The sequence below is a fragment of the Aspergillus steynii genome (assembly GCF_002849105.1).
Source record: "Aspergillus steynii IBT 23096 chromosome Unknown P170scaffold_6, whole genome shotgun sequence".
In the NCBI taxonomy this organism is placed as follows: Eukaryota; Fungi; Ascomycota; class Eurotiomycetes; order Eurotiales; family Aspergillaceae; genus Aspergillus; species Aspergillus steynii.
In genome coordinates, this window is record NW_020194403.1 from 1,339,719 (window position 1) to 1,359,174 (window position 19,456).

A 19,456-nucleotide genomic window follows, 5' to 3' on the forward strand; every position below is an offset into this window, starting at 1 on the left:
TAAAATCACTAGGCAAAAGGAAAAGGAGAGGGACAAAAAAAAGAAAGAAAGAAAAAAGCAAGAAAAATTGGAAGAAACCGCACTCACATGATACTCCTTAGCGCCGAGAAAACAAGTTCCAAATAGGGTCATTTCAGAGCATCACCGATGCAACAAATGAACACCTCCCGTGTTCCCCTTCCACGAAGGTACGCGGAATTGATTCTGAGCTTAAATGGCTCGGCGGCCTGAAGAAACCCAACCACCATAACCATGGCAACACAGCGACTGCGTGCGACCTGACATTGTATTACAACGTCATACCATCGCGCTCGCAGATAGAACTAGCACCAGAGGACCTCCTCCGTCCCGTCATGCGTCTAAGCGCCCACCCCTATCGTCCCGAGTCAGACTTTAGACCGAGCACAAGCCTAAACGTACGCAGGAGGCCAATGCGGATGTCTCATTCCGGTCTGTACCCCTGCTCTTGTCTCAAGTGGCACTGTCCCCGCGATCTTGACTGGTGGGCGTGCCGGTTGCATGCGTCTATCAGGGATGTGCTTTTGAGACTACGACGTAAAGTGCGCATGGTGGTGGGAGGAGTTGCATTTCCAGACCCACCCGACCTGCTGACAATGCATACAGAAATGGTCAGCTGTTCTGCTAGCCGCTTTGGGTTCGGGTGCGAGAGGTGTTCTCGGCCTACGGAGATGTACTACGGCGTAGGGGGCATGCTTTGGCGGCTTGACTCGGGGGTCACGGAGAGGGGGGCCATCTGATATATCAACTCGACGTCGGACGGCCTCTTGACGTCACGAGTCTGGACCTGGCATTCTCGACGAGGTACGGCAGGGCCTCTCAACATCTAGAAGGGTCGATGATACTTGGTACAAGGTACTTTTCTTGTCCGGGTGGTTACTAGGCCCGTTTCCGATGTGATTATCATGGAAACGGGACGCTATGGACTCATGGTTTCTTGGGACAGAATGCGCAAAAGATACGAGAATAAACGAATTGACCCGCGAGTATAATGTGCCTTGTGCTGTTGATCAAGCTATAACGCATAGTTGCACGTAAGCCTCGCCTGATAAAGACGTCAATTCCACTTCAAGTTCAAGACTAGCACGATGTCTAGACTTGGCAGAGAAAGAGTAATCCACTAGTTTGGTTGATATAGACCCTCTTGTATCATGCTCCCACAAGGTTATTCCAGTGGTTGATGTAAATCACGTATACATGTTAAGCAAAGAGCATATGTTGGTCAGGATATACATCACCTTTTTGGTTCAATGACCGATCAGTACGGAGTAGTCTTGTCAAGCCATACAAAATGATATTAGACGTGATACAGCTCGGGCTGTTGAGCTCGACGGGGGAAATTATATGCGGAAAGGGGGGAAAAGAAAGAAAGGCAAAAAAAAAAAAAAATTAATTACACAAAAACATTTATCTCACTCAGTATGAGAATGAGAGAACCGAAACAAAAAAGAAAAAAAGAAATGTCGTCAGCGACAGGACTCGAACCTGTGCGGGCGAACCCAATAGATGAGATAGATGAGGAATCCATTCTAGTCTATCGCCTTAACCACTCGGCCACACTGACATCTCTATATTAAAAGCACAACCTTTACTGCTACATGTAGGAAACCCAACTGATTGACCAGGAAAATCGCTCTCTTCTCTACCTTTGCGCCGTTTACAAGGGAATATAACTATACCACCTATTAAAACATGGAAACCACGCAATCCACTCCATTCCAAATATTGTATAGCTAATGAATAAAGTCCACTTGGCTGCTCCTCCAGTCGCAAATGTGAGAACCTCCCCATTGACCAACATCCCCGGTCGTCGCCATTCTTGAGATACCAGAATCGCGAGTACTACCCTGCGCGGCATCGTGTAGTGCTTTCGGGGCACATGCTTCTAGCCCTGCGTCGTTGTCGGACTATCACATCCCCAACAAGTATTAACCAGGTCCATTCATATGTGACAAGTGTGGTCGGTGGTAGTTTGATCGCGACCTGTAAAGTTGTCATGCGCCCCAGCACATTCAATCGTAACGTTCATCGAAAGGACAAAATCGCCCAAAATGAGCGGATTATTCTTGCGTCTGTTCAGCAAGCACATATATTAGCATTTGCTTCAACTCCCTCTGGCCATCACCAAAAGCACTCAGATGGAATAAACTCACCTCCGGCGGATTCCCAGCGCCCCGAACCATCTTTTCTATCATCGCGGCGCGAACCTTCTCCTTGGGCTCACCCATACCCACAGCCATGTACGACAGCATCGGCGGGTGTCCGATATACGAGGCGTAGCTGTCGCGAACGATGTTCGAGGTCCATTCGTACTTGGTGGTGTCGGCGTGGCCGGTTCCGACGTAGCGGGCCTGCATGGCCTCGAGGTTCTGGAGCGTGCGCAGTTTGTCGGCCATGGTGGACGATATGTGTTGGAGTCTAATCGATTTTGCGAAGGGGAGGTGGATTGGTTGTCAAGAGGATGATGGGAGGCTGCAGTTCGGTTTGGGTTCATCGGAGAGAATCACGTGATGTAAAATCGGCGGGTATAAAAGGACTTGGTTTCGATCTGTAAATTGAATTCTAATATGATCTAATCTACGTTGGTATTCTTTATGGAGAACCCAGATCCGAGTCGGTCATTGCCGTCTCGTATAGCGTCTCTGGTTCATGGTCATTTTGATGGCTTGCCTAGCCGCAGTAAGCCGACGGTGCGGTCTGATGGGACGAAGGAGTGGATTCCCATGTCGGGAATCGTGATAGTGAAAGGTGAGTATTATTCATTCCTTCGAAGCCCTGTATCAGACTAACGCACGCCTTAGGAGAAAACACACCCTCGGAAAAGCTGACCTGCGTGGCTGTCACGTCAGTTCTATCCTATCCAATCCCCGAGATGAACAGCTTCTAACCCATATATCAGTTCCGGAGCGAAGTGTCTCTCTGCATCTCAAGTCCCCAATGGTAAAGGTCTCGTGCTGCATGACTGGCACGCGGAGATCTTAGCCCTGAGGGCATTCAATTACTGGCTTCTCTCTGAATCTCGCAGCGTTCTGGCGAATGAACGACATCAAGGCGACCCCTCAGATGAGAACACAGAACCATCTATTTCAACATCATCCCCTTATATCCGTCGCAGACAACGACCGCAACACCCAAATGAACATCCCTCACCCCCATTTGAGCTGCAACCCGACATCACAATTTACATGTATTGCACCTGCGCTCCCTGCGGCGACGCCAGCATGGAGCTCTGCATGGCTGCACAAGACGACCCTACGCCATGGGAGGTCAAGAGCCCTAGAAACAAGGACACCATGAACCCGACCGACTCCCACAATCACGAACAAGATCAGGAGCCCAAGCTCCTTGACGGACGAGGCTATTTCTCCCGTTTAGGCATCGTCCGTCGCAAGCCGGCTCGCGCAGACGCCGATGCCACCATGAGCAAATCCTGCTCGGACAAGCTATCCCTCAGACAGATCTCGTCGCTGCTGTCCTTCGAGACAAGTCTTCTCGTTGCACCGACTGAGTCGGCGTATCTGGCCGGTGTCATTCTCCCTGAAAGGGAAATCAGCGATGTTGCCTGCTTGCGGGCGTTCAGTGACCAGGGCAGATTGAAGGAGTTGAAGGGCCGGTCGTGGCCACTTGGGGGTTGTGATGATGCTGAGTCCAACATGTACGGATACCGGTTCCGTCCGTTTCAGGTTCTTTCGATACCTGATGGCCAGTACGATTCGCTTTGGAAGTTTGGGAAGACCCAGGCCGGGTCTTCTGATGAGGTCGAAGTGCAAGAGAAATGCAAGCCGGCAACCGTCTCGGCGCTTTGGGTGGCAGCACCGTCTGTTTCAAGTCCAGGGCTGTCACCAGTGGTAGACACCAGTGTGAAATCGCTTCCCGTCCTTCGAGGGTCCAAAACGGGTGTCTACGAGAATATCATCAGTGGCGTGAAGCAAGGGAATAAGGCCTCGGCTCCTCAGGCCCGGGGAGCGTCTGCACTGTCCCGTGCAAAACTATGGGGAATCTGGAGAGAGATTGTCCGGATTTCTTATCCCGAGACTGTTGACGAAGAAGGAAATGCGAACAACCCAGAAGAGAATTTAGAGAAGCTAGCTGCCCCCACGGCGATTGTCGAGGCTGCTACGTATCGGGAATTTAAAAAGGCCCCCGTCACAGAGATGGCGGCCATTGCGGCGCGGAAATCAGCGATACAGGAGGCAAAGAGAGTCTTGGGTGGCTGGGTCGCCAATGTAGATGATGCGGACTGGGGATTAGATGTTCTGGTTGATCCCAAGAAGCGAAAGCGTTGAGGCTGAGGGAATATATCGAGGCTATATGATTTAATGGTTCTATTATGCGTTATGAGTTGGCTATTAAGAAATTAAATACCCATGTGCTTATGTTTTATTATTCCACTCAATATCGACAAGTGATGGGCTCTTCCGTGTGCAATTAATTCTAGAAATTGCAACACCCCTAATCAAAATATTAAACAATGTAAGTGGCCAGAAAGATCGACGACACCCCAGAAAAAACCAAGGGATCTCGTCAAACTACCTAGTAAATGCCAGGAACAATCCGACTGCGGACCAAAGAGGTATACCGATCCCAATCAGCACCGTACTTCCTCTTGCACTTCTCCTCATCGCGTCTCTCGCGGTGAATGAGCAGCACGCCGAAGTAGACCAAGAAGAAGTAGGTGAAAATCATTCCCCAGCCGCGAGTCTCGGGCGTCTGCACGGCCTGCTTGTGAACGTCTCCCGTGGAGGCATCGATGCTCTCGATGATAGCATAGCCCGCGATGCCGGTGGGCAGCGAGTACGACCACGACATGAGCCAGTCACCCAGGTAGTTGATGTGGCGCGCACAACCCCACCATCCCGAAGTCATCAGTTTCGATCCACTGGCGGTCTTGATAAACTGGATGTGGCTCACGCGAGGGTCGGTTGGGTCGGTGCGGAAACGGTTCTTCTGGTTGTTGGCGCCCCGGAAGATCATGTAGCCTGCGGCGGTCACGCTTAGGACGAGCAGGATTCCCTTGGGGCCGAGCTCCAAGGGGAATACCGACAAGTATCGGGTCTGGAAGTTGTAGATGAAGGGAACCCAGACAAGGTCTCCGAAAGAAAGCATGTAGCCGAACCCGTCCATGATGATGTCCATGGTGGTCAGGAGTGCCGGCTCCATGTACAGTCCATCTAGTACGTAGAATGCCTGGAAAAAGGTGGAGAGCACGATCGAGTCAGTCACGTAGCCATAAGTCCGGTACTGATGAGCGACATTGGACAGGTTCATAATGATCCATCCGAGCAGTCCAGGCCGCATTTCAAACCAGGACTTGATATCGATGGTACGCGACGCTTCGCTGACAAAGGGAATGGGCAGTCGAACGCGCGGGTTCAGCTCGCGCCCAATGAAAAAATCGTATAGCACGTTGCCTGTGTGACCACCCGGGGCCAATTGTCTCAGCTCCGGGTTAAGCTGGCCGGGCGCTGGCACCGTGAAGCTCTTCGCATAGACGAAGATAGCAAGAGAGCTGCAGATCACCAAGTTTGCCGTGATCACCTGCAAGTAGTTGTCCCAGAGGAATGTCCAAACAACGAAGTCTGCCCCATACACGTAGGTGCCGAGGGCGCATCCGGAAAGAATCGTAACGGCGGAGGTGAACGCTGTTTGAGATCCGGTCAGAAACATCCCTAGGCAAAATAACAGAAGGGGGATCGCGCAAACTGCACCCACCATTGAACTTGTATCGAAGTCTTCCTCCACACGCCAGGACCGTGCCATCTACCTCCTGACCAGGCAAAAACACATAGAGAAACAAGCTGAGGAAGTAGTAGCTCAGCACCCACAGCGTCACTTGAGCGTCAAAGAAGGCACGGAGCCCTTCCTGCGGCCAGTTCACTTCTTTCTTCAGTTGATCGAGGGTCAGGGTGGAGGGGTGAAGCAGCGACGGGGCAGGACAACCGGAGACATCGTTACACAGGAAGGTGAAGCCGTAGACTAGGATTGGAAGACCGAAGACAATTCCAAATGCACCGATTCTATATCCTTGTCAATTCTTGGCTCTTCAAAGTCCGAGGATCCAAACACGGGCAAAGCACATACGGGCCAGCAAATTCATAACCGCGCTTCTCAGGGACCGGCTGCACGGGAATCTTGGTCTTTGAAGTCTTTGAATCTTTCTTGGGCGCCATCTTCAATTCAATGGGAAGCCACCGGCTCGAGGGAGTGGGGAGGAATTGGCGGGGAGTTTCGACGGTGAGGCCAAAGTGCTGGGAGGTCTGACCTCACGGCGGATCTTGATCTTGCGCGCCAGAGATCAATTGCGAGGGATGGGGTGATACTCCAGATGACGAGAGCTGTGGCGACTTATAAAGTTATAAGAGAGGCCGCAGCAGAGAATTGCCAAGTGCGCGCGCTGGTCTGAGATCGGATGCGCCACGGCCGACGGGGTCCGCGGATCATCTCTGCTTACATACGATGGTTTCCGCGACGTTTCATCATCTCCGCCTCCTTCTTCCTCCCCAGCTTCGGCCTCGCTGCTGAATCTATCGGTCCTGACCGCCGTCTTTCCTTTTCTGTTTGGTTCGTCCAGACTCGTTGAACCGATTTTCTCCACCGGTTCCCAGCTCTCCTTCCAATCCCATTTGTCTTATTGTCATTGTCGCTCATCAGTCCTGCTAGCGCAGCGCTGGGTCCATCCCGCCATCATGAAGTCGCCGACCTCCGCAATTCTTAGCTGTCTCTACTTGCTCTCGACCCCCTTGTCATCGGTCTATGCAGCCTCCGACTCGGGATCGAAAGATGCCCTTTCTCCCTGCGTCGCGCGCTCTCCAACCTCCGGTCTTTATTACGATTTGAACGCTATCTCTCTTTCCCCGCCCAGTCCTAACGGCGAGAAGTCTCGCAAAACCACGCGCGATGAAAGCTGGCATGCCAAGGGCCATGACTACGCGGCGAACTTCACGCTGAATGTCTGTGCTCCGGTGGTGGAGAATATCACGGATGTGGTGGGGGTTGAACCCGAACGGTGGCAGAATGTCAGTGCCTACTACAAGAAGGAGGGCAACATCTATTCGATAGGGTGCGTGCAAATTCGGAATCTGGCGGTTATGTCTAGTCGTCTAGTAGAGGAGGCATAATACTGACTGATGGCAATTAGGCAACAAGCGTCTGAGCCGTTCTTCCGTGGACGCAAGCTGGTCTTGAATTACACCGAGGGCTCTCCGTGTGCGGGCGAGTACCTTGGGAATGGCTCGCGCAACAAGTCCACGATCATGTCCTTCCTTTGTGACCGTGACGCACAGGGATCGCAGGCGATTCCGTCCTTCGTCGGCACCATGGATGACTGCACCTATTTCTTCGAGGTCCGGAGCGCTGCCGCCTGTGGCGGTATTGCTCGTGCCGACGGCCAGGGTCTGGGACCCGCCGGCGTCTTTGGTGTGATGTGAGTGTGGACTGTCTTTCTCAATGGATGATAAACCGCTGACCGAATCTGGTAGTGCTCTGATTGCCGTCGCGGCGTACCTCATCGGTGGCTGCGCCTATCAACGAACGGTCATGCACCAGCGCGGCTGGCGACAATGTCCGAACTTCAGCCTCTGGGCAGGGATGCTCGATTTTGTCAAAGTAAGTCTACTGGCATTAATACCGTTCTCCGGCTCCAGAGCCCAGGGGGCTTCCTACAAAGAACATAACAACCCACGGTTACCAATTTCGAGGATGGATTGATCTGCTTTGGCCGGCCTAAAGCTCAATTACATCAAGTCGGTGACTGACGCCGTCTTCGATCTCGTTTCTTTTTCTTTCCTCTCTTCTTTCTTTCTTCGTCTATATATTGGGATATATCCAGCGGGCCTGTCTGTGTCCATGCCGTCGAGCATGGGGTAGAGCTTTATTACGTTGGCACATCTTCTGCCATTTCCAAGCGGACTGCGTCTGCTGATGTCAATAGTGCATACATTGAGAGAAAGAAAAAGAGCGAATCTCGGTTACCGGCGGTTGATTCTGTCAACGGATCCAGCCACCCTGGTTTCACCGCCATCATTGCTTTCTCTTTCTTTTTCGTTCACCCGTCATGGGCCAAGTTGTTCGTCATGACGCCGCTAACCACCATCCGTAACTCAGGACATGGTCGTCATTCTCTTCTCCTCTCTCGGCCGTCTCCTCCGTTGCCGACGATCCCCTGCGCTCGGCAACCGCGCCAATGGCAGTATCCATCGCGGACGACGCTCCAGTGTGGATGCCGAGAACCGACTAATAGATCAATTGGACGAGCAATGGGAGGACTGATTGATTGGTTTATCTATGGGGATCGCTCGAGATCCCTCGCCCCTCCCCTTTTCCTTAATCTTTTAAAGCCACCCTCGATAGACCTGTTTTGCTTGTCCTTTTTATTTATGATGTTTAGTTGGGTATTCTTCTGATTTGTCTTTGTCGTCTGGGCGCTATGTAGTTGACTTGACTGGTCGTCTTTTGGGGTTGTCTGTATCATGAACATGAGCATCTGAAGTATGGCATCTGAGTTGAGTTTACATTAACAATGATAGTCAACCGTCTCGTGAAGACATCGAGTAGACCCTATAGCCCATACCTAGTATTAACTCGGCTCGACTGTGCCTTGGTCGTGTAGAATTGGAACATAATTTTAAATAATCCAAGCCATTATATCAACTAGCATCATTGGTCTAGTGGTAGAATTCGTCGTTGCCATCGACGAGGCCCGTGTTCGATTCACGGATGATGCATTCTTTTTTGCTTTCATTTTTTGCTGCGGTTGCTGTTACTGGTGGGTCCGGTTGAGGTTTTTATTCTGCTGCTGGGTTGTGTACATGACAGAGGGGTTCGTTTACTCTGGCATGTTATAGATTTCTTTATTTGTTGAAGTCAATCCAGGAGCCGTTGAATGAGATACGGTATGATTTGTCTGAGTGACGGTAAATCCCATCTACATATATCAACAGCTCGGTTCACTATATAAATCCCGCTGCCCTGTCCCAGGATATACAACGACCCGCACATGACACTATGCACAATAAACCATGCCACACATCACCCAGCTGGCGACAGAACACAGAAAAGAAGTGGATATACACAAAATACAGAAGGTAAGGGTACATACAAGGCAAAAGAATACTTGCCGTAAAACATGCTGAACTCCGTCTTTTCCAAAAAAGAAAAACCCACCAGGCCAGTCCCATTCCATCCTACACCCTCGCCAAAAACAGACACGCAACAGATGAAAAAACAAAAGGTTAAGATAATTCAGCCCGAGTGGTCCGCCCGCTACATGATCCGTGTCTCATGTATATTTATGCGGCTGAGCCACCCCGGCCATTCCGAGATCGTATGCGCCCATAGGGAGATTCCCTGCGCCGCCGAAGTTCATGTCGGGGGCGGCTGCTCCGGCCCCGGGACCGGGACCCGCGGGCTGCGACGGATGCGCATCGAGGCTGACGCCGGCGCTAACCGGGTCTAGGTTGAAAGGAAGGAACCAGGCGCTTGGTTGATAGTACTCGCCCGTCCCCGACGGGGCGTTGGGGTCCAGTTGACTCGCAAAAATGGCCGAATTGTCCTGTGGAGCAGGAGGTGGAGGCGGAGGCTCCGCACCGTTGACGGCCGACATGGCAGGATTATCGGGCGGAACAAAGGATGTGGTGGCAGGGTCAAAGCCGGAGAAGGAGCCATATACAAACTGCCGGTCCAGCTGGGGCAATTGGTCGGTAGGGATGGGAAAATCAAAGGGAGACTGCCCGAATAGTTGCCCACGACCCTGGTTGAACATGGCCGGCTGCGGGAATCCGGTTCCTGATGTGCCTAGCATGCCCGGGGCACCCTCCATATTGATGTCCATCATAGGGCGCGACGGCGTCGTCGGATCCAGACCCGGCACGCTGTCAACCTTGCTGCTCTTCCTGGAATGTGATCGCCGCGCCATGCTTGCCTGGGGTGAAGGAGAGAGGCTGGCGAAGAAATCCTCGACGCTCTGGAGGTCGGGTTTTTGGCTCATCACGCCCTCGTCATTCATCGCCTGGCGTTGCGAGTCGGGATCCTCCCAGTGTTGCCTCGAGACGCCATGCGGATACTTGTCGAACCAGTCACCGTACTGGAACATCGGCGTAATTTGGCCGCCGCTTTGGGTGGCCACTGAGCCCTTGATGGCGGCATCTGCGAACTGTCGATATCGGTCCTTGGCACTTTCGACCATGTAATGGAACATCCCCCAGTATTTCTTCATCTTGTTCAGGTACCGATACGTATGCCGCAGGTTCTCCTTCGACCGGGCCTCCAGCTGGGCATTCTTGGAGAAGATCCCCCAAATATGAACGGTGCTGGCCGAGTAGGCACAGTATCCAGCGAACGGAACAGTAAGAGGGTAGGCAGAGGCCCGGTCTATTAGTACAGAAATATGATGAGCTGCCTCCACGGCTGCTCGCCCGGCATTGCTCAAGAACGCCTTGGGCATATCCCGAGGAGGCCGTCCGCCCGGGGACAAGGGGATTGCAAATTGGTTCAGGAACAGCATGTTTTGGTGGATAATAATATGCAGAAAAAGAAATTGGTTGGCAATCCTGTCAGCGGCGTGTATCTGCAGGTTCTCATATGTGAACGCCAGGTAAGTCGGGAGGTTTGCAGAAAATTCCTCGATCTGCCGTTTAAGGAGCGTGTACCCAGACTCGGGTGACCATAGCGGGTGCATATCTTTTCTCTTCCCCCCTAGGTTGAGGTAATCAACGATGCGGCCCCATATTACCACGGCACGGATGATGTATGCCGACACGCCCATATTCTCCCGGGCATTCGACAACTGCCCGACATCCTTGGGCACGGGGTTAGGAACATTGCCATCCAAGTCCTCGGTGGGCCCCGGGATTTCCATCTGAAAGTTTGGTTCCTTCATGGGAAGTTGGATTTGCAGGAACTTCTCGTTCCCAATGGGCGGCCGCTGGCTACCGGACGAGTTGTAACGATCCATCAGAAGACAAGCCCACATCGTCCGCCTCCTGATTTCGCGGTCGGTGAAACTGAGCTGCGACCCATTGGCATTGTTTTGGCTCAGCAGCGGATCGTAGTCAAGCTCCCGATGCAGTTGTAGAGCGTACGCCATTCGAAGAGCCTGACCGCCGAATGACCAACTCCGTCCACCGTGACAGGTCCCGAATTCATGAAGACCCAGCAGCAAAAAGACGGTCAAAATGGTGATATTGGGCTCATCGTGGCGACTCATGGCGATGGCTGCAGCGGGATTTGCCCAGTTTTCTCCGCGCAAAAAGGGCGGGTCGGAGTTGATTTGCGGATGAGTTGAAAAGCGCGCCGATACAGCGCAGACGGCCAGAATCAACACCGGCGGAACGGTTCGAGCCTTCAGCCGCCGCGTGAAGCTGGGTTTATGAAGGAGGAGATAGGATTGTCCGTAAACGCAGTCGAAGAAGACCTCCGCCAGATGTTCCTGGATCTCCAACGAGGGTAAGAATTCCGACCCTTCGGTCATCAGATTATTGGCATCGGTCGGTTTGCTTTCCCGGCGCATGGGGAAGGTGTCCTGCGGTGCTCGACGATCCTCGCGAGTCCATCCGTCCATCTCCGCCGCAAAGGCTTCATCGGCCGACCGTTTCTTCTGCGTCTTCGCATTCTGGCCCGGCTGCGGCGGGCGGACAACCGACCGACCGATGGCCGCCATATCTCGCGTCTCTTCCTTCGGAATGGTTTTTATCACGCGATCCTCCATTCGCTTCAACCGCTTATCGAGCATCGCCATATAATCCGTCCGCGGGGCCGCCTTCCTCGTCGTGACCTTGTAGACGCAGGGAATCCGGGAGCGAGAGCAATGCTTGCAGGCCGGTTTCTCGCCGGAACAGCGAATCTTCTTCCTCCGACACGCGATGCATGCCAGCGGCAGGCGTTTTCGCTCCTTGCCGGCCTTCGTCTTCAGCTCACTCCAGGCGGGCTTGTCGTTCTTCGAGTCGTCGTTCGGTGCGGGGTCATCCTTCTCCTCCTCCTGCGGATGATCCTGTCCGCCTTCATGGAGATGGAAGCCAGACTCCCCCGCGGTGGGAACGCTGCCGGGGTCGGGGGAGCTGGCGCGACTCTGAGCGTCGAAGTCTTCGGGGAGGCCGGTATCGTCATGGCCCGGGGCCATTCCCCCGGAGGAGGCCAAGGGGGATTCGTCGGAGTCGGGAGGCATCATGCCGGGCGCGGGTACCCCAAGACCAAGACCGGGGTCATCGTTCGGCGGGATGGGGACGGGGGAGAGGGCGAAGGACCAGGGGTGGTGCGGTGGCAGCGACTCTGGGGAGAGAGACGGCACGAAATCGCGGGATGAGGCGGTCGATTCTGGTGGGTATGGGGAAGCCTTGGCATCGCTCATTATTAATATCAATGCGACTCTTCACGATTGGAAGAACATGCAGTCCGGATAGCTGCAAGGAGAACGCATGCGCCCGTCGAATTCTCGGCCAACGGGAGAAACACAGCAAACTGACTTCAATCTGGGGGTAACTCGAATTCCGAGGTTGTTCAGCAGCGACGTCATTGGACGAACCACCGTTGCCCCTATTGCTGTCTCTCTTCGCTCTTCCGATTCATTTCATCCCCTCCTGCTGGGTGGAATTCTCTTGGAAACTCTAGTCAGATCTGCCCCTGGTCGTGAAATGGTGTAGATTGCCCTAATTTTCCTGTTACCCCTTGTGTATTCGTCCTCGAAGGTCAATAATACACTTCAGGCACTCAGGCTTCAAGTTTAGACGCAACGTCGCTGATGCCATGACATCACGACAGAAATGCATAGCAACCATTACCTACTATTCCTATCATATGGTATTCAAGAAACTATAGCACACTTCGTATAGTCCGGACCGGCCAGTCTATCGATGACCTGTCCTACCAGCACAGCTTGTATCATACACCTTTCTTGTTACCCCGGGTCTCCTACGACCCCTTCACCCTCATCCCTCTTGATTCTCTCACATTCTCTTATGATGACTTGGGCCGTCCAGGTCGCTGGCGCGGTGCTAGACCGTCAAGCGAGGATACGATCTCTTCGCCGAGGACGTGGAGGTTATATGCCGGAAACACAATCCAGAGTCCACTGCCAATACGGTTAATTTCTGGCATCAGGGGAGGGAGCAAGACCGCTTACTTGGGGATAATCCACAGGAAGATCAAGGTGACCGCATCGTTATGCCCGATGTTCTCGAAACCAGAGAAAAACTCATTCAGCCCTAGGTCCAATTAGTCACGAATGCGCGGCGAATTGAATCGACACGTTGTCACTCACAATAAAGAAGGGTCTTGCCGAGGGTCATCACCGACGCGCTATACGCAACCAGCAGCGCATTTGCTCCCGTGCGCCCAGGAAGCACCTTCTCGTCCTTGAACAGCCACAACAGACCCTTCTTGGTCTTGCGCTGCGATGCGCGACCGCTGGCGGTTGCCGAACTTCCATGCCGATACACCGTCACGAGGTAGTAGATATATCCGATGGTCTCGAGGACATTCAAGACGCTCTGTGCGGCGGTAAAGCCGTTGCGGGCGTTGAAAGCCGGCCAGCCATAGATATAATCGATTGTGCCGTAGAGCGCATACGGCGTCCAGATCGGCGAATGCAGCTTGTTCCCCGGCATGCTATGCGGGCGCAACAGAACGTACCCGGCATCCCAGATGACCAAGGGGACCGAGACAAGGAGCCAAAGGGTCACGGCCGCGGACGGCGTGTGCACCCATTTTTTGCCGTTCCCATTGGCACTGGCGGACGGCGAAGAAGGAGGCGACGATGCCCTCGCAGTCGAGGGCGGCGGGAAATCGCGCGGATGGTGTCGCGTAGAGACCATGATGGGTGTCTCGATTCCGAACGAATTGCGGTGGACAAGATTGGGGTGCGCTTCTGCAGAGAAGGAAGTCACTAGGCAGTGGGGACTTGAGCGCCGAATGGAGAGGGGACGAAGAAGACGGGTCCTGGGGAGAGAAAAGCGCCGGACGTCGCATTCCCTACTCCAATAATGACGTCGCGGTGGCTCGATTACGGCATGACGGCTGAGAACTCCATGGATCTTCCCGGCGCATCGGAGACCAGCTCCACTTACCGAGTACTGCTTGCTCGGAAGTTCTTCCGCAGTTCTTACGGAGTCGTGAGCAGATAGATTGATAATTGATGATTAGTACTAGTATTAGAGGCAAGGGGGATCTGGTCTCGGATCTCCTACCCGGAGTAACCTCGTGCGATCGGGCCTGGACCGGGGATCTTCAGGGGTATGATTTATGAACAATCTCCTAGTGTGGGCCCAGCTGCTGTCTCCTCCATATACTGGAGGATTACTGACCATTAATCTTGATGCCCTCTGTAATCTGCATGCGCTTCTCCCATCCATGAGTGACCCTGGGCTCCCGGCAAAACAGTTACTCCGCGCCCCGAAAGTAGTCGGCAGAACCAGGCTGACCGCCAAAGCTAGATTGACCGCTTCCAGTCGATCGAAGCTCCATCTCGAGGAAAGAGAGTAAACCTCTCTGCCGCAAGTCAATCGACGCTCATAGCCGCAGAAATGGCGATAATTTAAAATTGAAAACGTCAAAAGTTAGCGGCAGGCTTTGTGTCATAAATTCTCTATTTTTATAGGTTTTTCTTCCCTTTTGAGGTGGCAAGAGACCTGCACCTCAGAGCGCCCGTACAAATTTTGTTATTTTCAGAACCAACCAGACCCAGATGGTCATGTGAAATCTGTGGTAGTTTAGAGTTTTGATCACATGATCAGACCCACATCACCCGTCCGCTTGCTGACGTAACCCCACCCGCCTCGGCCTCCAAAGCAGCGGTCTTTCTAGACCATCCTCCCTCCTTCACACCTTGATTTGCAATGGGTCCTGAAAACTCCCAAAAGGTTCCGCCCGTCATCACCTCATGGTCGTAGTAATAACTGACAATTCGATCACCAGAAAATCGACCGACTTGCCCGAGTCCGCGAGAACCAACGAAAGAGTCGGGCGAAGAAACAAGAGCATGTTCGTGACCTGGAACAGAAGCTAGCATCCTTCCAGGAGCGAATTCGCCGCCAGCATGTTGAGCACCGTCTGGCTGTTCAGAGACTCGAAGCTGAAAATGCCAAGTTGAAGCATCTTCTGGCTGGCTCTGGCTTAACTGCAAGCCAAATCGATGGTTATTTGCAGGCAGACAGTGATCCGGCCATGGCGGAGAAAATTGCCATCCCTCCCATTCGTGGGGCGGAAGCTGGATGCGGTATAAAACATTCAGATACAGTAGCTACACGGTACAGTCGATCAGGTCCTGTGAATGCACAGCAGGGGCTCTCGGAACAACCAGGTATAGATGGCATACCTGATCAACGGGATATCGAACCGTCCCTGATATCTAAGCAAGACCAGTCCATCTGCGGCTGCACCCCTGCCGAAGATGAGAAATCATGGCCCACCAACGAAGACATCCTCAATACCACGCTCTGTGCGCTTGCAGAGGAACTCATCAACCAATACAACACCTGCGGAGTGGACATGGCCGAGATTCGGAGAAAGCTATGGTCTGGTTTCTCTAAGGGTCTCACCACCGACGAAGGATGCCGAGTCCAAAATCAAATCTTGTTTCAAGTTCTGGATGAAATCAGCAACAATTGAGTCTGGCTTGTCTTGAATATTGGATTTCCATATCTATAATTCTACTGCTATGAATGATTTATAGCCAAGCTTTATGAAGTACTCGCTAGGTCCATCTCTGCCTCCTAGCAAGCCACTTGACTACATAAACCAGGCCTAGAAGCACGGGAACCTCAATCAGGGGGCCGACCGTTGCGGCCAAAGCTTGATCGCTATCGACCCCAAATGTCGCTATCGCCACCGCGATTGCAAGTTCAAAGTTATTACTAGCCGCCGTGAAGCTTTGAGTGCACGACAGTTTATATCCAAAGCCACACCGCCGCGTCACAACCAGAGTGACCATGAAAATGACCGAAAAATATACGATCAGCGGTGCGGCCACTCGAACCACGGACACGATCTGGTGCACAACTTGCCTTCCCTGCGAAGCGAAAAGGACCAAGATGGTGAACAGGAGACCAATGAGAGATAGTGGCCCAATCCATTTGAGAAAGTGCCGCTCGTAGTTTTCCTTGCCAATCAGGTGTCGCAGTGCGAAACGAGTGACAATCGCCGCACCTAACGGTATCCCCAGGAATACTCCAACGCTCTTTGCGGCTAAGGAATAGTCAATTGTCAATCCCTCATCGGAGCCACCGATTACCCGGATGAAAAATATTGCCATTGGCGCGAAGAGGACCATTTGCAGGATGGAGTTGACGGCGACGAGAATCGCACAGTATTCGCCATCTCCCCCGGCAAGCCCTGTCCAGACCAGGACCTGGGATTTTATTAGCCTGATACATGAGGAATGCCCTAGAAGTATTGGTCAATCTTACCATTGCAATGCATCTCGCAATCCCCACTAAAATAAGGCCCTCGCGGAGGCCTCTTTCATCCGGGAGAAACGCCCAAGCTAAAGCAAGCTGGATCTATTTGTCAGTCAAGTAATACGCATGATCCAGAGTCTCATTGTGTACTCACCATGAAGAAAGGGGCTATGACCCAGTTGACGATGATACTGAACCCAATCTGGATCCACAGCGCTCTCTCCCTGAAAGACCGGTGCAGAGTTTCGTATCGGACCTTACATAGAATGGGGTACATCATCACAAGCAGACCGATGGCTGATACTGTTTCAGCGAAAGATCTTCACCTAGTGGCGAGAACACTCACCTATGGGCACTGAAACGCCCACGAATTTCCCTTTTTGCAGTGCTCTGCTTGTATTCGGCACGAAATTACCCAGAATGATCCCAACCGCCATGGCAAGGAAGATCCACAATGCAAGAAAACGGTCTAGGATGGCCAACTGCTGGAAGGCAGATGTTGGACCCGTATCTTCTGCATCGGGGCCATTGCATGTGCTCTCTATTGTGGTACAGCCGGTTTCCGGATCGGTTGAAGAATCTTTATCTTGGGACATTTTGTATCAAGGTGAGGATGATGCAAAATATTGTATCCTGAAAAGAAAGCAAACTGGAATTGGAGAATCAAGGAGAAAACCATTGGAACATTCCATGGATACTGGCTTGAGGCCGTATACTTGGGAAATTTACCCGTCCCGCCAATCAGAATCGAGCAGTGACATATCATCTGATCACGTGCGGACCCTACATTTGGAATCCAGGTACAGCATCAACCACCAGCATACAGGTTTCATGATTGTCATCTTGACAGTTGATTCCAGTAGAGACTCTCGCTATTCAAGTGCCATCGAAGTGTTTCCCCAGTATGCAGGTGTATGGCCCACTCTGCAGTTAGTCACAAGGCCCTTTGGAGCCGGGAAGGGTGGTATGTTCGGCATAGTAGTTTAGATGCCAACGTTCACAAGAGCCTGACGGGCTAGCAATGCTCAGCCAGTTCATTTGGGTATCAAATGGAGGTCAAGGAAGAATCGGATGAATAGAAGCAGGAAACCGCGGCTGCACAGCACACACTAGTCGATGGGCACTCTTGACACTATCTAGATAGTGAGTTTGTCACGAAAAATCGAATAATTCTGCAATATCCCACACATCATACAACAGCGCAGACAAGAGAAGTGGGGGTATGAAATGAACCCGAGTGACCACAATACCAACAGCCGGGCGATGCCAAAGGGATCAGGCCGCTAGCAAAAGCAAGGAAGCCGAGCAGCAAGAAGAGCCGACAAGGTACTCCGAAGAAGAACACCAGAGAAGGTACCGAAAACAATAAAAATGAAAGAAAGAAACGAAAACAGAACAAGGTAAAATCCAACAACACCTTCCTCCTCCACGGCTAATCATCGGCAGCAAACAAGCCCCGTTAGCAGTGAACGGGACAACTCTAGATTCATACTTCCATAGGCTGGGTTGCCGTCTGTGCCGGCTACTCAAGACTGAAAAATTTACCCCGCAAGTCTAGCAATTAGTGACTACCGGGATCGGTCCGTACAATCAATGACAATGAATGAAAATCCCCGGCGACGGTGGAAATTACACCGATATTTGGGTCAGGCAGTGCCAAGCGCAGGCCGAAAGAGGCGAGTGACGTAGAGCCGAGGGTTGGGAATCAAGTACGGAGGAAATATGGAGTCGTTTATGGGGGTCGGTGCGGTGGGCGAGGACCGGATCTGGGGCTAAAACTAGTTGCTTAGCAGAGAGATAGCAGTCGTGGAGTGAGGTATTAATTCCCAGTGTTTCCTGCGCAGAGGGAAAGTGGATGGAGCAGATAGTGTGGGGGTCCAATTAGTGAGAGCCTAGTGATTACTTTCGGCTTGCTTTTACAACCATGCCATCCGGTTGAACAATGACTATGATTGCCAAGGCGCAAGTCCAATTACCCACGGGGTACGCTGATGAGATCATACAATGAGAAAGTCGCTGGTGTCGGAAGAAATATCGCGATGCAGCCCGAAGCCCTCATGCTTCATTAGTGAGTGCTACTAGTCCTCCCCCTAGTAGAGTAGAGTAGTATCGCCCCGCGGACTTCCCCACAACCCCAACTTCCCGACTCCGGCATCACCATCTGTTTGCAGACTGCCGAAATCTGCAAACACCACGGAGGGTCGGAGGAAAAATATCGATAGCCATGTGGCGCTTACGTAGCCAATCTTCGAATCCGCATCAGGAACCCTGGCTTGCGATTGGCACGCTGATCCGGGGATTATGATATCCTCGTGCCGAGCCAGGCAGCAAAACGGCACCGGTTCGAAAAGTGCAAACTTCACGAACGAAACCGAGATTTTTTTTTTCCTCATTTTTTTCTTTGATCCCGAGCTTCGCGAAAGGATTCTCAGCGGCTCGTAGCTCCTCCCCACCGGGGAAGAAGAAGAGGAGCCGCCGAAGGGCTTGAATGATCTAGGCAATCTCCCCGACGATCCACAGACGAGACCTCCACCCGATGCCGACGGACGGAGAGCACTCCGTGTCGACGGCCTGTCTGCCTCTCTTGAAGGCTGGCAGACAGCTCTCGGAGTCGCGATGCTCTGGAGCGCAAGGTGGATATTCGCCATGCCGAAATGAAGAGGCCATCGGGCTGTTATTGTCACTTCGTCACCCCCCGCTCCTTGCGGGTCAAATATCCCCGGCGACCCCGAATTTGCAGCCCTTGCGGCTTTACTCCGTACGGACCGCAAGGGTCGGAGGTTCTTTGTCCAATCCGGAGTCCCTGCAGTCAGGCCATGTCGCGGAGGGAAATTGCAGGTCGCTGGCCTTGTGGAGTCGTCTTTGTTCATTATTGGGAACGAAGAGAACAAGAAAGAAGAGAAAAACGCGGGGAACCTCCGGATGCGTCGAGTGACACGGTAACATCATCCTGCAGAGGATTATTTGATTATGATTTGATTATTATCTTACAATAATTATTATCATTGCCATATTAGAATTAATAGAATTGTTATGAACATGCCATCAGGGTT

The 19,456-nt window shown here is 52.4% G+C and overlaps 9 protein-coding genes and 2 non-coding genes across 11 annotated transcripts; 4 read left to right on the forward strand and 7 right to left on the reverse strand.

Annotated features, from left to right (window-relative positions):
* Positions 1-1,482: 1,482 nt before the first annotated feature.
* P170DRAFT_t150 lies at positions 1,483-1,582 on the reverse strand. The gene has a single exon. It is a non-coding gene; the product is annotated as a tRNA-Ser (tRNA).
* Positions 1,583-1,653: 71 nt separating this feature from the next.
* P170DRAFT_511479 (splicing factor 3B subunit 5 family protein) lies at positions 1,654-2,414 on the reverse strand (the record flags this gene model as incomplete). The annotated part of the gene is made up of 2 exons (XM_024854893.1): positions 1,654-2,090; positions 2,172-2,414. The coding sequence occupies 2 exons, from the start codon at positions 2,412-2,414 to the stop codon at positions 2,079-2,081; spliced, it is 255 nt and encodes an 84-aa protein (XP_024702104.1). The 3' UTR covers positions 1,654-2,078.
* Positions 2,415-2,602: 188 nt separating this feature from the next.
* Positions 2,603-4,392, forward strand: P170DRAFT_466203 (tRNA-specific adenosine deaminase). Its single transcript, XM_024852396.1, has 3 exons — positions 2,603-2,766; positions 2,820-2,862; positions 2,918-4,392. Exons 1-3 carry the CDS (start codon positions 2,613-2,615, stop codon positions 4,302-4,304), a joined length of 1,584 nt encoding a protein of 527 aa, XP_024702105.1. The 5' UTR covers positions 2,603-2,612; the 3' UTR covers positions 4,305-4,392.
* Positions 4,393-4,431: 39 nt separating this feature from the next.
* erg24B (c-14 sterol reductase) lies at positions 4,432-6,315 on the reverse strand. Its single transcript, XM_024849613.1, has 3 exons — positions 6,100-6,315; positions 5,731-6,035; positions 4,432-5,660 (listed from the first exon to the last, which is right to left on the reverse strand). Exons 1-3 carry the CDS (start codon positions 6,186-6,188, stop codon positions 4,552-4,554), a joined length of 1,503 nt encoding a protein of 500 aa, XP_024702106.1. The 5' UTR covers positions 6,189-6,315; the 3' UTR covers positions 4,432-4,551.
* Positions 6,316-6,457: 142 nt separating this feature from the next.
* Positions 6,458-8,286, forward strand: P170DRAFT_412109 (putative vacuolar sorting receptor (Mrl1); the record flags this gene model as incomplete). The annotated part of the gene is made up of 4 exons (XM_024846921.1): positions 6,458-7,078; positions 7,157-7,441; positions 7,497-7,623; positions 8,122-8,286. Exons 1-4 carry the CDS (start codon positions 6,705-6,707, stop codon positions 8,284-8,286), a joined length of 951 nt encoding a protein of 316 aa, XP_024702107.1. The 5' UTR covers positions 6,458-6,704.
* Positions 8,287-8,670: 384 nt separating this feature from the next.
* P170DRAFT_t143 lies at positions 8,671-8,741 on the forward strand. Its single transcript has one exon. It is a non-coding gene; the product is annotated as a tRNA-Gly (tRNA).
* Positions 8,742-8,884: 143 nt separating this feature from the next.
* P170DRAFT_438512 (putative C6 transcription factor) lies at positions 8,885-12,395 on the reverse strand. Its single transcript, XM_024849614.1, has one exon. The coding sequence runs from the start codon at positions 12,359-12,361 to the stop codon at positions 9,296-9,298; it is 3,066 nt and encodes a 1,021-aa protein (XP_024702108.1). The 5' UTR covers positions 12,362-12,395; the 3' UTR covers positions 8,885-9,295.
* A 385-nt stretch (positions 12,396-12,780) lies between these two features.
* P170DRAFT_466207 (uncharacterized protein) lies at positions 12,781-14,309 on the reverse strand. The gene is made up of 3 exons (XM_024852397.1): positions 13,271-14,309; positions 13,133-13,214; positions 12,781-13,081 (listed from the first exon to the last, which is right to left on the reverse strand). The coding sequence occupies exons 1-3, from the start codon at positions 13,821-13,823 to the stop codon at positions 12,967-12,969; spliced, it is 750 nt and encodes a 249-aa protein (XP_024702109.1). The 5' UTR covers positions 13,824-14,309; the 3' UTR covers positions 12,781-12,966.
* Positions 13,992-15,996, forward strand: P170DRAFT_511485 (bZIP transcription factor; the record flags this gene model as incomplete). The annotated part of the gene is made up of 2 exons (XM_024854894.1): positions 13,992-14,120; positions 14,923-15,996. 2 exons carry the CDS (start codon positions 13,992-13,994, stop codon positions 15,613-15,615), a joined length of 822 nt encoding a protein of 273 aa, XP_024702110.1. The 3' UTR covers positions 15,616-15,996.
* On the reverse strand, positions 15,701-17,203 carry P170DRAFT_412114 (arsenic resistance protein; the record flags this gene model as incomplete). Its single annotated transcript, XM_024846922.1, has 4 exons — positions 16,750-17,203; positions 16,558-16,700; positions 16,413-16,499; positions 15,701-16,354 (listed from the first exon to the last, which is right to left on the reverse strand). The coding sequence occupies exons 1-4, from the start codon at positions 16,997-16,999 to the stop codon at positions 15,701-15,703; spliced, it is 1,134 nt and encodes a 377-aa protein (XP_024702111.1). The 5' UTR covers positions 17,000-17,203.
* A 1,686-nt stretch (positions 17,204-18,889) lies between these two features.
* P170DRAFT_438514 (uncharacterized protein) lies at positions 18,890-19,169 on the reverse strand. The gene has a single exon (XM_024849615.1). It carries the CDS (start codon positions 19,068-19,070, stop codon positions 18,897-18,899), a length of 174 nt encoding a protein of 57 aa, XP_024702112.1. The 5' UTR covers positions 19,071-19,169; the 3' UTR covers positions 18,890-18,896.
* Positions 19,170-19,456: the final 287 nt, after the last annotated feature.

Bases quoted from the DNA above. Each gene is read 5' to 3' on its own strand.
- P170DRAFT_438514 (XM_024849615.1), bottom strand. From the start codon at position 19,070: ATGGCCTCTTCATTTCGGCATGGCGAATATCCACCTTGCGCTCCAGAG.
- erg24B (XM_024849613.1), bottom strand. From the start codon at position 6,188: ATGGCGCCCAAGAAAGATTCAAAGACTTCAAAGACCAAGATTCCCGTG. The intron at 6,036-6,099 runs GTATGTGCTTTG...ACAAGGATATAG, and splicing joins GGTTATGAATTTGCTGGCCC to AATCGGTGCATTTGGAATTG. The intron at 5,661-5,730 runs GTGGGTGCAGTT...GATCTCAAACAG, and splicing joins ACTTCGATACAAGTTCAATG to CGTTCACCTCCGCCGTTACG.
- P170DRAFT_466207 (XM_024852397.1), bottom strand. From the start codon at position 13,823: ATGGTCTCTACGCGACACCATCCGCGCGATTTCCCGCCGCCCTCGACT. The intron at 13,215-13,270 runs GTGAGTGACAAC...AATTGGACCTAG, and splicing joins CGGCAAGACCCTTCTTTATT to GGCTGAATGAGTTTTTCTCT. The intron at 13,082-13,132 runs GTAAGCGGTCTT...CCGTATTGGCAG, and splicing joins TTCCTGTGGATTATCCCCAA to TGGACTCTGGATTGTGTTTC.
- P170DRAFT_466203 (XM_024852396.1), top strand. From the start codon at position 2,613: ATGGAGAACCCAGATCCGAGTCGGTCATTGCCGTCTCGTATAGCGTCT. The intron at 2,767-2,819 runs GTGAGTATTATT...CGCACGCCTTAG, and splicing joins GGGAATCGTGATAGTGAAAG to GAGAAAACACACCCTCGGAA. The intron at 2,863-2,917 runs GTCAGTTCTATC...CCCATATATCAG, and splicing joins CTGACCTGCGTGGCTGTCAC to TTCCGGAGCGAAGTGTCTCT.
- P170DRAFT_438512 (XM_024849614.1), bottom strand. From the start codon at position 12,361: ATGAGCGATGCCAAGGCTTCCCCATACCCACCAGAATCGACCGCCTCA.